This window comes from Rhagoletis zephyria, unplaced genomic scaffold, assembly GCF_001687245.7.
Source record: "Rhagoletis zephyria isolate East Lansing unplaced genomic scaffold, Rhagoletis_zephyria_1.1 Rzeph_scaffold_03044, whole genome shotgun sequence".
Taxonomy (NCBI): domain Eukaryota; kingdom Metazoa; phylum Arthropoda; class Insecta; order Diptera; family Tephritidae; genus Rhagoletis; species Rhagoletis zephyria.
The window spans coordinates 32,794-46,956 of NW_016160128.1; the positions used below are offsets into that span (position 1 = coordinate 32,794).

General features: G+C 34.0%; 1 protein-coding gene across 6 annotated transcripts in view; it reads left to right on the plus strand.

Annotated features, from left to right (window-relative positions):
- LOC108368276 (CKLF-like MARVEL transmembrane domain-containing protein 4) overlaps positions 1–11,001 on the plus strand; it is a 37,977-nt gene extending 26,976 nt beyond the window's left edge. For all 6 annotated transcript variants that reach the window (XM_017623107.1, XM_017623110.1, XM_017623109.1 and 3 more), the window contains exons 3-4: positions 7,547–7,714; positions 10,648–11,001. In XM_017623107.1, coding sequence (XP_017478596.1) covers positions 7,547–7,714; positions 10,648–10,848 — 369 coding nt within the window. In that variant the 3' untranslated portion in view covers positions 10,849–11,001. The remainder of the gene's footprint in view (positions 1–7,546; positions 7,715–10,647) is intronic.
- The last annotated feature ends 3,162 nt before the right edge of the window (positions 11,002–14,163 follow it).

A 14,163-nucleotide genomic window follows, 5' to 3' on the forward strand; every position in this document is an offset into this window, starting at 1 on the left:
TTCCGCAAAAATTTTCAATAATAGCGGTCTCAAGCTCAAAAAAAATGTTCAGTTAATAAATTTACTTAAATTATTAGTTTTTGCCACTGTAAACATCGGTGTTAAATAAATTTCCATTCTAATTTACTTAGCAATTGGGTAATTTTCTTTTGGATGTAAAAGTTTTACTAGAGCACTAGTTGCTCCATTTCTGCATCAAACAGAAAATTTTCAAAAAAAAAACGTCGTCTTTTTTAGCGGTTAGGGCGCGATAAGTAAATAAATAAATAAGAAGAAATAGAAAAACGTTTTTTTTTATTGGGAGCGGGAGTGGAGCAAGAGTGGAGCTCGGAGCGAAATAAAATACCGGAGCGGAGCGATGAAAAAAGAAAAACGTTGCTCCGAAGCCTTGGATATAATCAATCCATCTACCACAGTTTCTAAAAATATTGATCAGAAATATATATGTACACATCTGTCTTGTATTTAAATATTTTAGTGTATCTAGAGACATTTGTAGATACATACATGAATCAATTCATGTGAATTTTTGATTATGTGAACAAAAATGTGACACTTCATGTTAGTCGATAGTTTTGCGTAGTTCGACCGCAGTTTGTACATACGAATACATATTGCTTGCGGTTAAATAAATGTTGATTCTCACAAATAGACTAGTATTTATAAGTCAATAACACTGTATGCCACAAAAATAGTACTTATTTGCCAACAGTTGGATGCTTGAACTTTTATTACATATTTATGTACACATAGTATGTAGATGAATGAATTTTAAGTATTTTTTATCAGATTTTTTTTATATCCATTAAAAAAAAAGGTATTTTTAATAAATTTTTTAGCAAATATTCATGAAAACCTACACATTCGGCAAAATAAGCAATAAAAGGGTCTTTGAGGGGTATTTATGTTTGATATTTTGAGGCCTTTTGTCTGAGTTTCCATTAGAAGCGGTAAATTTATTTGACTTCAGCTGCTTTCAGTCAGAAAGTCACCTTCTCGTCTGTCTTCGCAGCTCAGAGCAATTCGAGGATCTTCTAAAACTTCAACACTTTCATAAAAATAGTTAATTATTTTTCAGTAAACAGCAAGTAAATAAACATTTTGTTATGAGTTTTATAAGGCATCTTCTTCGGTGCAGGGAAATAACGCCCCGGGAATTAACACCTGCGGGCTTTATTTCCTTTTTTTTGGAAACAAAGCCCGCGAGAATTGTTGCCATTTGTCGATGGACCTTACTTCCATTTTGAAAGGGAAATAATGTCCGCGGGCTTTATTTAATTTTTTTTGGAAATAAAGTCCGCGGGTGTTAGTTCTCTGCACCATCTTCTTCCACACTTTTGATTATAAATTAAATGAAATTTGTGATCCTATTTGGGAAGTATACGGTTCATACCTTGTTTTGGCAAAATATTGTAACGAGGTAATAACATATACCCAATTATATAACTTGCTTAAGAATCAAGTTTTTCTTTAGTATTAAGCACTTCTCAAAATGTATCACGAGAGTATTCACACCAGCTGTAGTCGTATGTGTGTATTCCCACGCGATCAATAACGGCCTTGACTGCGCCTTTTTTAAACTTTTCCCTGAAGTGGAAAGCTTTTGCTTAATGAAATTGAGTGTAATATTTAAATTATTCTCAAGCGTTCTCACAAATAAATATCCAAACAGGTACTTATTTACATATTTATCGAATTACGTAAGTGTTTACAAGTTATTTACTTAAGTAATCAAGTTAGTGAATGAATGACTTGAGTTAAGCTGAATTCAGTTGACTGTTTGTTATCGCAAATTAGCTGACTCAGCTTTTCTATAGTAGTACATATACTCAATCATATAACAATTTAATTTTTTATACCTTGTAATTAAACATTTCTTATGCTATAAAAATTGTTGTTAAAAGGTTTAGGTAAATAAAAGTATAGAAAATATGGAGATCGCAAAACTTGATTAAAATTATTTAGATTTGTGTATAATGTAAGTGGCATCGAGTACAGATCGACTGATTGTTTTACTTTGAGAGTGGCTGGAATTATCTATTTTATCTTTACAAAACAATGCATTCATCTCTCAAAAGCAGTTTTCCCTGGATATGATTGACACTGGGTGTAGTAAGAATGGGCTGTCCGCTAACCCAACCAAAATTACTAGTTTAGTGCTTTTCACTTTTTCACTAAAAGGAGAAGGTTCGACGACTTTGTTCCCCATACCTTAAAATAGTAACTTTTCCGATTAATCCTGAAGTGGAATAGGTGTAATTTTAGGTAGCAAAATTTTAAAGAAGTTTCACCTTAGAAAAGAAGGCTGAGTACTGGCGACCCCAAGACTTAGTCCTAGCTTACACATAGCGGAAACTCTATGGGTCTGTGCTCTATATCGAGAGTAACGGTGACAGGTATTCCAAGCCATGGTGGAGCTGACATGGAAAGGCAAAAATGCCGATAATATTGCAGATGCAAAGGAAAAGGAATTTTGTGTAAACTTTTAAGCTAAAAATTTATTTTGAGAAAGTTCTTGTAACAATTTTTTCCACACTTTATCAAGCGGCTCACTGCTCTGGTTTCCTATGTAGTGGTTCTTTTATTGTGTTGGTTAAGAATATTTTATTTTTGGAATTTACTATTCGGATTTATTTAATTTTTTCATTTTCGTGCAACCGCCTGACCTAGAAATGACAACACTTGTTTGACGGCTACCTCGTTTGTGTGGTAAATGCCTGTGGTCACATTTAAACGTTTCATATGCTTAAACCAACCTACACGTAATATCTGCTATGTACATGGCAAGAGGAAACGAAATGTATGTAACGGGTGATTTTTTAAGAGCTTGATAACTTTTTTTTTAAAAAAAACGCATAAAATTTGCAAAATCTCATCGGTTCTTTATTTGAAACGTTAGATTGGTCCATGACATTTACTTTTTGAAGATAATTTCATTTAAATGTTGACCGCGGCTGCGTCTTAGGTGGTCCATTCGGAAAGTCCAATTTTGGGCAACTTTTTCGAGCATTTCGGCCGGAATAGCCCGAATTTCTTCGGAAATGTTGTCTTCCAAAGCTGGAATAGTTGCTGGCTTATTTCTGTAGACTTTAGACTTGACGTAGCCCCACAAAAAATAGTCTAAAGGCGTCAAATCGCATGATCTTGGTGGCCAACTTACCGGTCCATTTCTTGAGATGAATTGTTCTCCGAAGTTTTCCCTCAAAATGGCCATAGAATCGCGAGCTGTGTGGCATGTAGCGCCATCTTGTTGAAACCACATGTCAACCAAGTTCAGTTCTTCCATTTTTGGCAACAAAAAGTTTGTTAGCATCGAACGATAGCGATCGCCATTCACCGTAACGTTGCGTCCAACAGCATCTTTGAAAAAATACGGTCCAATGATTCCACCAGCGTACAAACCACACCAAACAGTGCATTTTTCGGGATGCATGGGCAGTTCTTGAACGGCTTCTGGTTGCTCTTCACTCCAAATGCGGCAATTTTGCTTATTTACGAAGCCATTCAACCAGAAATGAGCCTCATCGCTGAACAAAATTTGTCGATNACTGAGCATCTTTCTCTTTGACACCATGTCTGAAATCCCACGTGATCTGTCAAATACTAATGCATGAAAATCCTAACCTCAAAAAAATCACCCGTTACATACATATGTATGTATGATGGGAGGGGCTTTCTGGGAAGCGAGGTAACAAAGTGTCTGGCGACACAACAGGTTTTTTGACATAGGCGCCGTGACAAATGCTTAAGAGTAGTTGTTGTTGTTGTTGGCTAAAAATTAGCAGCAACTTGCCAATAAAGTTGAATGTATTGAATATTTTCACACGTTCGCACAAATATCGTAAATTGTTCCTCTAACTATACTTTTGCAATTTCGAGAAGTAGTTGACCGCAAAAATGAAAACTGATAAAAAAACGTCCAAAAAAACCAACTGGCATACCGGCGTTTGAGATTAAGTACTGATGGCGGAACAGGTTCCCGGCGCTCCATTTAATTTTATGTAATTAGGGAGTTAGTTGGGTGTCAGCTAAATAAGTCAGTGACTTTCTTAACTTCTAAATTTAAATGCAACACTAATCTGTTTATTATTATTATTTATTTTTGTCGGAACCAGGCACAAAACAACACTCAGACTAGTTTGAATGTAGTTAGAGGGCTAGCTAGTGCCTGGCTGTCACTGCAGACACGTAAACTCCTTCCCCTTCACCTTGCTTTGGAGGTCTTGTGTTCCACGTGAGATTTCCACGATAGTTTTATATCCAGAATTACTCCTAGATACTTCACTTAGGGAGAAGTCTGGATTGTGACTCCTTTAAGTATGCAGGGAATGAGACCATCCAACCTTCTCCTTCTAGTGAAGTGCACAATAAAAGTTTTGGTTGGGTTAGCAGTGAGCCCATTTCCATCACACCAAGTGTCAATCAAACGCAGTATTGTCTGCGCTTTCCTGGAAGCAGCCGGCAGCGAGGGGCCAATGACTAGATGTCCGCATAGGCTTGACCGTAGATATCAGAGTCATTCAGAGTGACAAGAAGAGAATCAATTACCAGGCACCATAGCAAAGCAAACCACGCTGAGGGCACCATGCCGTAAAGCAGAATTGCACATGCTATCGAAGGTGGCACCCTCAATGTCTACAAAAATGCCCAAGAAGAATTCTTTCCTATTGATGGCATAGCTAATTCCGGCTACCAGATTTTGCAAAGCCGTCTCACATCTGTTAATAATATATTATGTAAACAATTTAGAGAAAGCCAATGAAAGCAGGCAATTTCGTTGATTCAATTAAACTTAAAAAAAAAATCGCACGCCAAAAACCTCAGCTTCCCATTAACCATGATTCTGAATAAATGGCTCAACGATAAGCGGTTTGGGTTATTAGTGAAATAACCCTATTTTGAGTAAATTGAAGAATCATTATTTTTTGAAGGGATAAACAATTTGAAAAACCCCTATAGATACTAAATAACTCAAATTACATTAAACATGAAAATGTTGACAAATAAATTGCTTTTTTGCCGAAAAAAACACTGCCTTTTCCAATTGCATTTGTAACAAGTAAGTTTTAAGCAAAAAACAAAACCGACTTCAATTCTGATATAAAAATTTAAGATTGTCGTTAATTTCTTCATGATTCAATGATCGGATTTAAACCAAATGTATGGGGTCACCTGTGAGGTAACACCTAACACCGAACTAATAACCTCCTCCTTTTTTTGAAGTCGGTTAAAGAGTGATCACGAGAGAAAAATTGTCGCGTTCATGAATTTTGTGTCATAATACTTTCACTTTCGGTGAATCACAAATGAAGAGGATAGGCAAACAATTTTAATACTTTGACGTTTACAACGAGAGAACTTAAGCGTCGCACAGAGGAATATTTGTATTATAAAACCATTTCGCAACGTAATTTCTTTCGACCAACCTGATCTAAAATATTTATGATTTTTACTTTAATTGCACTTATTTAAACGATTATTGCAGCCTGCATGATTGGCTAAATTTGTTCTTGCCATGATTATTTTAATGCCTTTGTTCGCTTAAGTGTCGACCAGTCTTTTCATTATTTGCTTGTTTTCTTAACTTTTATCTCGGTTTTCTTGCGGAACGAGCTTACTAAATACCTGTTAAATCGCGTAAATAATGTGCACTTACATTCATATGTACATATAAACATGAACAAGTACACACATACATAGGTATTTAATATCTTGCATTGCTGGGTGTAAAACCGAAATGTGACCACGCCATTCGCCCTGCTAATGCATTGTCACTAGTTTATTTACTTTTTTATTGTGCAAACAATATGTCGACAATTTAAATGCTAATTTGTTTTATTGTTGTTAGTTTTGGGATTTCCAATTGCTTTAAAATAAAGCTAGTATCTATTTGTTTGAACCCTTAGAATGTTTATAGCTGTACATATGTATGTGTGTGTGCACATTAGGGTGTATTTTATATGTGGAAAAACACTTTTTCGTAGAAATGAAATAGAATTCTTGAAAATCAATAACCCCAAAAAAACCTCAAAAATGCAATGCAAAGTCGCTAGTATTAAAATTCCAAAATAAAATTGCAAAATAAAATAAATAACTGGATATTATTACTGTAGGTCTTCTGAAGAGAAATAGAGTTTTCCAATCGAAAATATATTGATTTTCAAGAATTCTACACCATTTCTACGAAAAAGTGTTTATCCCCATAAAAAATGTATGAAAAACTTGATTGTTTTTGTATGTATGCTGTACCAAATATATCTACGTATTTAGTCGGACTTGGTTTCTTCCAAAATTCACTTACAGTGAAACCCGCTTAAGTACCCCCCGCTTAAGTGCCTAACCCGCTTAAGTCACCAACATTTTTGGGCACCGTGAATATTTTAATGTAATCTGAAGAAAATCCCTCTCTTAAGTACCTTCCCCACTTATTTACCCAACCCGCCTAAGTACCTCAATTTTTCGTACCCCATTTACCATTTTACTTATAATTTTCCCCTTTTAAGTGCTCGCGCAACACGTTCGGCAAAAAAAATATTCAAAAAAATTTACGGTAATTTTTAGCCACTTGAAACTTGCACATTATTACACTAAAATTAAAAAGAGGTTTCTACTGAAATAGAGATAATTAGGGCATATTTAAATTTATGTCTTTTCCCTCTTTTACATGGAATGACCCTTATTCATTATACATATACATACTCACGATATGTGAACGTACATATATAGACAGTTGTTACCTTTCTTACTTTGCTAATGCATTTACTTTCTTAGTGCTTTACTAACAGAACACCTACTTCAACAAACACTTTCAGTTTCCCTCATACTACCAAACGCCACAAAAGTATCTACAATAGGTACAATGCATATATGTATGTATGTTTACTTCCATAATCTTATCTTATCACCACACCGGCTTCGATAATTGTTAAACCTTATTAAGCAATACATTTTTTATTTCTTATTTACTATTCCTTTGTTCGATTCTTCGTTGTTTGACTCTAAATTTGTTAAGTTGCGTAAAGCCACAATGATGAATGTAATATATACACAAATCAGCTGAAAAGTGTACTGGCAATATATTTGTATTAGAAATGGGCACGTGACAAAATGTCAATCCCGATTCCGCCGGGAGTGTCGGGAAAGGATTTTTCTGCCGTCCCGAACGCAAAATTTTTAGCCATTTTGAAATCAGTACCGTGCATCCTGCGGGTCCCGATATTCCGCGCCCATCTCTAATTTGTATGCACATTTAGGTATTTTTGGCAATAAGAGGAATTAAGCCATCTAAGCTAGCGTGACTACAGCTAATGATTTATTAGGTCCACGCTGATAAAAAATAAATTGATAGCTAAGCTATAGAACACTAAATGCATTCAGTGATTCCTTTCACTTTCCTATACGCCTTATCTGAACTATCAATATTATTTAATCAATATCAGTTTAGTTGCTCGTTATTGGTATTATCTTTTAGTGTCTTTCTTTTTTTTACACATTTTATTCCGACTATTGCTTAATCATTTATGTTTACTTTCATTTTTCATTACAGGTGCTCGGCATTATTTGCATGGCCTGTGGATCACCCGCCTACATCGCTGCCACGTCATTCTTCCTATTCGTGGTTGTAATCTCGTTCATTGCGACAATTTTATGGATTTTCGCTTATCTTTTGGGTATACGTGAAGCTTTGAATGTTGCCGTCAATTGGATATTCACAGTAAGTTAAAGAAAGCAACTCATACTTAATATGTAAATACACACATATGTGTATACCAATACATATTATAAAGGGTGGGTCAGATTAATACGTTTTTCCAAGGTTCTTAAGAAAAATATATACTTGTACATATATACATATATGCTATATTTCGAATTTTTTTCAATATTCTATTAGTTTAATCTAAGATACATACACCCTTACAAAAAAGCTTAAAACAATAATTTACATCATACGAGATTTATGAATTTTCCAAGGATTTTATTTCAAAATTCTCAGAGGCCTTCCTGCTCCTACAATAGAACAGAACTGACTCTTACAGCTGATATCGCTAAGTTAATATCGAAATGTACTTTTGACACCGAAATTTTGGAAACACACGAAAAAAGAAGTCCGGAGAGTTCTCAGCAAAGCACGAAAATACCTGAAAAAGACCTGATTAATGCCGAAAGCCCTCGGAAAAAGCTGCGAAATACTTGAAAAATCCGAATAAGTTACGAAAGGATGCTATAAAATCCCGAAGGAAAATACAACAGAAAGAAACTACGAAATATATAAAAATCGATAGAGAAACAATCCCGACCAGTCTCGAAAAATTCCGAAAAAATTATTCAAGAAATTAAAAAGCAAACAGTAATAAAAAAGAGTTGCGAAAAATATAGAAAAACTCATCATAAACAAGAAAAAAATTCGAAAAATCCCTGGACTGGAATGCGTCCCAAAAATTAACCCGAAAAGTAAAATACGAGGAATACCCACAAGTCTAAACAATTCCAAATAAAAGAAAAATCGTGGAATTTCGAGAATTCATATAGTCACATAGCTTAGAAAAACCCTGAAAACGACCTGATAAATCCCAAAAAAACCCGAAATAATCCCAAAAAACCTTAAAAAAAATTCGAACAGTAATAGCTCAGCTATGCATACTTTGCACTGCACTGAACAGACTTCTACATACATATGTAATGCTGTGCTTTGGGTAACCGCTTAAACGCAAAGCTCATTTAACAGATTCCTTATGTGACAACGCCAAGTATGCATAACAGAGCTTCAAAGAAAAGAGCGCAAAAATCGTAAACGTTCCGAAAAATCTGGAAAAGTTCAAGAAATCCCAAAAGACTTCGAATACATCCCAAAAACAATAATCAGAAAGAAGATGAAGTCTCGAAAAGTAAAAAAAAACTTGAATATTCTTAACAAAAAAAGAAAAAAAAAACAAATTCGTAGAGCACTGGAAACACCAAAAAAAATACCGAAAAGTATCGAGAAATAAAACAGCAAAAAATCATGAATAAGTCCTGAAACATAGCTTCGAAAAATTCTAAAAAATAAAAAGCGTAAAACATAAAAAAACCACAACAAGGCCAAAAGTCTCTACAATACCTCGAAAAGTAAAACATGAAGAAACCTGAACAATCCCACAAAACAAGGAAAAATGTCTTATGATCTCGAAGAAAATCGAAATATTTAATTTCATTAGAAAAGCTCCGAAAAAGTCTCGATCAATCCCGAAAGATCTTGAGAAAAATCCCTAGAAGAACTTAAAGAAAATTTACGAAAAGTCCCGAAGGAATTCCATAAAATCGCGTATGCCATTAAAACAGAAAAAAAGCAGCGAAAAATATTCCAAGAAATTCAGAAAAATTCGAAAATATTTGAAAATTTCAAAAATATCGAAAAAAGTTTTGAAATATCCCGAAGAAAACGAAAAAATATAGGAAGGTGCAAAAATTCTGAAAAACTCTGAACAGTTCAAAAGATCGCGAAAAGCAACTTAAAGATTCCCCTAAAAAATGCCATAAACCCTCTATTAAATTCCAAACAATCACCAAAACTAAAAAAAACAACAAAATAATTTCGAAAACCCCAACAAAATAAAGAGCAAAAAATTATCAAGTATCGCGACAAAATTCCAATAATCCCAAAAGATTTCGATAAATAAAAAAACGAGGAGTTTGGAAAAAATTCTGTGCAATCCGGAAAAATTCGGGAAAATGTAGACATTCAAAAAGCTTCGCAAAGACCTTAAAAAATTTTCGAAAGGTTTCGAGGGAATTCCGCAAAATCCTGTAAGAAAATAAAAAAGCTTAAAATCAACCAAAATACCCGAAAAGCTCCAAAATGTTTAAAAAAATTCCAAAACTTTCGAAGTATCAAAAAAAAAGACAAAACGAAAAAATACAGAAAAGTTAAAATAAAATCTCAGAAGATTTGAAAAGATAAAACTTAAAAAATCCCGAAAAACAATAAAAATATCATCAACAAGACTCGAAAACTTGTGAGAAGTCCCAAAGAAATCGCAAAATCTCGAAAAACTTTCGAAAAGTCGAAAAAATAATAACGGAAATTAAAATGTGAAATAATACAAAAATATTCCGATAGCTAAAACGCGAGGAATTCAAAAAAGTGCCGAACAAATGCCGAAAGTTTTTGTAAATATCCCGAAAAGAAAAATGCGAGACTTTCCTTAAAGTCCAGAAAATTCGTGAAAAATCTCAAAAAAGTCAAAGGAAAATCTTGAAAATTTTTTGGATTTTTGATTCCTCTAAAAATGTGTGTCTTCAAAAAGCAAAACTTATTCCGCGTTTCTTGCTCAGAATAATGAAAGTCAAGTTTTTTCACGAGGAGAACGCAGGGTACAATAGCAAAGGATTCTCAAGATATTGTCGAAAATGCAGTACGACTACTTTTCCCAATGCCTTTTTGATTTCTTCAAATAAACTATATTTATATTTAGTCTCTGTACAGAACACTAAATGTTTTTTTTTTTTACTTTATTATACACCATACGGTCTAAGTTTTTGTCCATTGGGACCACCCTGTATATAACATTATCGAAAATACGTTCTTGATTTAGCATAAAAAAAAACTAAAAACACAAATCGCAACCAATTTTTCACTTATTCCCCTTTCGTTTTACTTTCTTTTTGCAGGAATTGCTCAACACTGCGATATGCGCGCTCCTGTATTTCATTGCCTTCGTAGTGCAATTGGCCAAATGGTCTGGTTATCCGAGTACATGGGCTTATGGTTCGAATATTGCGGCCGGAGTTTTTGGTTGTTTCAACTTTTTGGCCTACGCTGCTGGCGCATATTTTCTGTATTTGACGCATAAGAGCGGCGCAAATTATTAGACGAGTCAAAAGAGTGAAATTAAAACAAAAAACAACAACAACAAAGAAAATAAAAGAAATAACTATGTATACAAATATTAAAAAAAAAAATATTGCAAAACAAAAGAAACTAGTAGCTCACCTCATAAACTTATGCTACCATACCACCAAAAGCACTGAGCACAGTCCATACATAAAACAGCAACAACAATTAGAGGCATATTTACAACAATGCGACAACACTTAGGTTGCAAACAGAGTGGAAGCGAAGCCGAAGACGAAGATGAAGACGAAACCGAAGACGAAAAACAGTGCAGTAGTAAGCATATGAAAGTGATCACAGTGCAAGCAAAGACGAAGACGAAGATGAAGACGTTGCGCAAGCGGTCAGCTTGAAACAGTGCGGTACTGTTTTCAAAGACGAATCGCTTGCTGTGATGAATTGTTTACAATTTATTTAAATGTTTGCAATTGTGAAAAAACGCGTTTTTCAAGAAATTGGCTAAATTTTTGGCAAAATGTAATCAAACGTATTAATTGGCATTCTTGTATATTTGAAAAATGTCTGTCCGTCTTGCCGTAACACATAATACAAGTGGCGAAATTCTCCAAAAGTTGTCCTATACAAATTATTTCATGAATTGCTGTTTTTTCTTTATTTTCTTTTGATTTTATCTAAAAAAATGGTTTTATTTAGAAACAAATCTTCATATCATTCATCTTCCACTATGTACACTCGCCAGCTTGCCCGCAACGCAAGCAATTCGTCTTCGGCTTCGTCTTCATCTTCGTCTTCGGCTTCGCTTCCACTCTGTTTGCAACCTTACAAATGCCGTTTTGTGTTTGTTTTTGTGTAAATGAAGCTCACTGTTGTAATTAGTCAAAAATGTAAAAAAAAAATTAAAACAAAAAAAAAATTAGCTTTTAACATTTTTATTGGTAGTGTACTTCAATTCGATGTTCAGTGAAAATTTAATTTTAGCAACGCAAAATAAAAAAAAAAAAATTTACAATTTGTAGCCTTAAATGTAAATTACATAAAAATTTTTTAATATTTATTAACTACGCTGCCTTGTGTAAACTTACCGCATTCTTTGTATGGCAAATAAATTACACAAAAAAAAAACAACATATCAACGAAATTTAGATAAAAACTTGACTGTTCACAGACTTTAATATTTTCTACTTTTATATATTTTTCTGTAAACTTAAATTTGCTCAGCATATTGTTTATAGTCAAAATAAATAAATTTTTTTGTGAAAGCTCATTAAAGTCACAGTCTGTCAAAATGAGTTAAGTGGTTTTGTCAAAAGACTACAGGTAAGCATATTGCACAGCCACAAAGTTGTAAGGCGACACACTCAAAATTTGTCATCCTTACCTTTCAGCAAAAGCTCGAACAAAATTTTCTTGAAACAATTTTCTTGAAAAAATCTAAGTAAAGTCCCATTGTTCATATGATTAATATGTGCTACGATTAATTTTGAGTTGTGTCACATTTGCATTGAATGTGCGATATGTATGTATGTATAAATGAGTCAAATAGAGTATGAAAATAATAACTAGTATTTTGCATTTTTTTTAAACAAAAATGGAAGATTATATTTTTTTTTAACACAGCTACTCTGTGCGGTAAATATTCTAATTATGAAATAATTATTAAAAAATAATATATATACATATTTATAATAGAAATAACCGCAATTTTATTGTATGTTTCATTATTTGTAAGAACAAAATATCAGAGATGTTTTAATTAATAAAGTTACGTTTTAATATAAAAATAGTCTTCATGAATTTTATTGTTGAGTGGGCACTAGATATATATGGCTCTTACCGTTATAAAATTTAGTCGGCGTGGATCTCTCTAAGATAGAGTTTAATTACATATTTTCAAAAATACCCACACCTCATCGGAATAATAAATACATCCTTTTTACTGTTGAAATTCGACCGTTTTTCTAGTTTTTGAAAGAGACCCGAAAATAATTCCACTGTTTGATCACCAGAAAAATTACCTCTGCCTGGAGTGTTTTTAAACTTGTTTTTTTTTTTTACCATAAAACTGTTCTTCTTATTTGGCGCTGTAACCGCCTAAGCGATTTTGGCCGGGTCAACAAAGTACGCCAGTACCTTATCAACTCCTCGCCGTCGTACTTGAATAGCTCATCTGGCATGTGGTCAGTACTAGCAAGGTGGTTGTTTTTCAGCCGCGTAATTGCTATTCGTATGTAGTCATAGTCAGGCAGTTGAACATCGACTCCGTCATCATTGACTTGAGGCTCAGGTTCGTCTTCTCCATTAGTACGGTGGAAAAGTGTTCCCTTCATATTTAATTACGTTCTGGACGTCGGTCTCTAGATTGCCATTGTTGTTCTTACAGGAGTTCGCCCCGGTCTTACAACATTCAGTCGTCCAATGCTTTTTTAAATTTTTTCGGGCGTTTTTCCTGTCTTCCAGCATTTCAAGCTCTTCGCACTCACGTACTTCGGCCTCTATCTTCTTATTGCGGCATATACGTCTCGCCATGGATAATATGATACGAAACTTTTTTTCTCGTGAGAGCGCTGTCAAAAAGTTTATTTTTCATAACATCTTCCAATAGTGCCACTGCTACGAAATACTTGTATGGGTAGATATTTATTAAAGAATTTTAGGAGATTTTCTTTTATTAAGTAAAACACTCGAAAATTAAAAAATTTAAATACCTGCTTTGTGCTTGCGTGTTATAAAATTCTTAAATAACGAGTAAAAGTATTTTCACTTATAAACACTGCACCTTCGCTTGTTTTATATGTAATTGCACGTAAAATAAATCCCCTAAATTCAAAGCGGTGCATTTTAAACTTGACTAGTGGTAGGTGTTCATCGTCCTCTGAATTCTCTGTGCTGCAAAGTCGTAAAACCAGTTTAGAGGCATTCTCAGAAGCGAAATGAGAGAGTTTCGTTTCATATTATCCATGGTCTCGCTTCTGTCTTCAGTATCCAATAGCGGTCCCACATACATACCTCGCGTTGCGCCCGATCGTGGCGTGGTCCTATAAATAGACGGTATCTGTTTTCTCAGTAGCTTTAAGGCTGCGTTTCACCAAACTCATTTAAGAGGAAATTTATTTGAATTAAATTTTTATTTAGCTTTCAATTAAATTTTTTTATTTTCAAAAAGCCCTTTTATTTGAGTGAGTAAGAATATGGTGGTAGTAAAAGCAGGATTGGTATACAAGTAAACAGTTGATACACCATATGGTGGCATGCGTATATTAGGGTGGTCCAAAAACAATAAAGTCAGAATTGCAAGTCTCTCACCTCCTAGGATTGTTCTATATCGAAAAAAG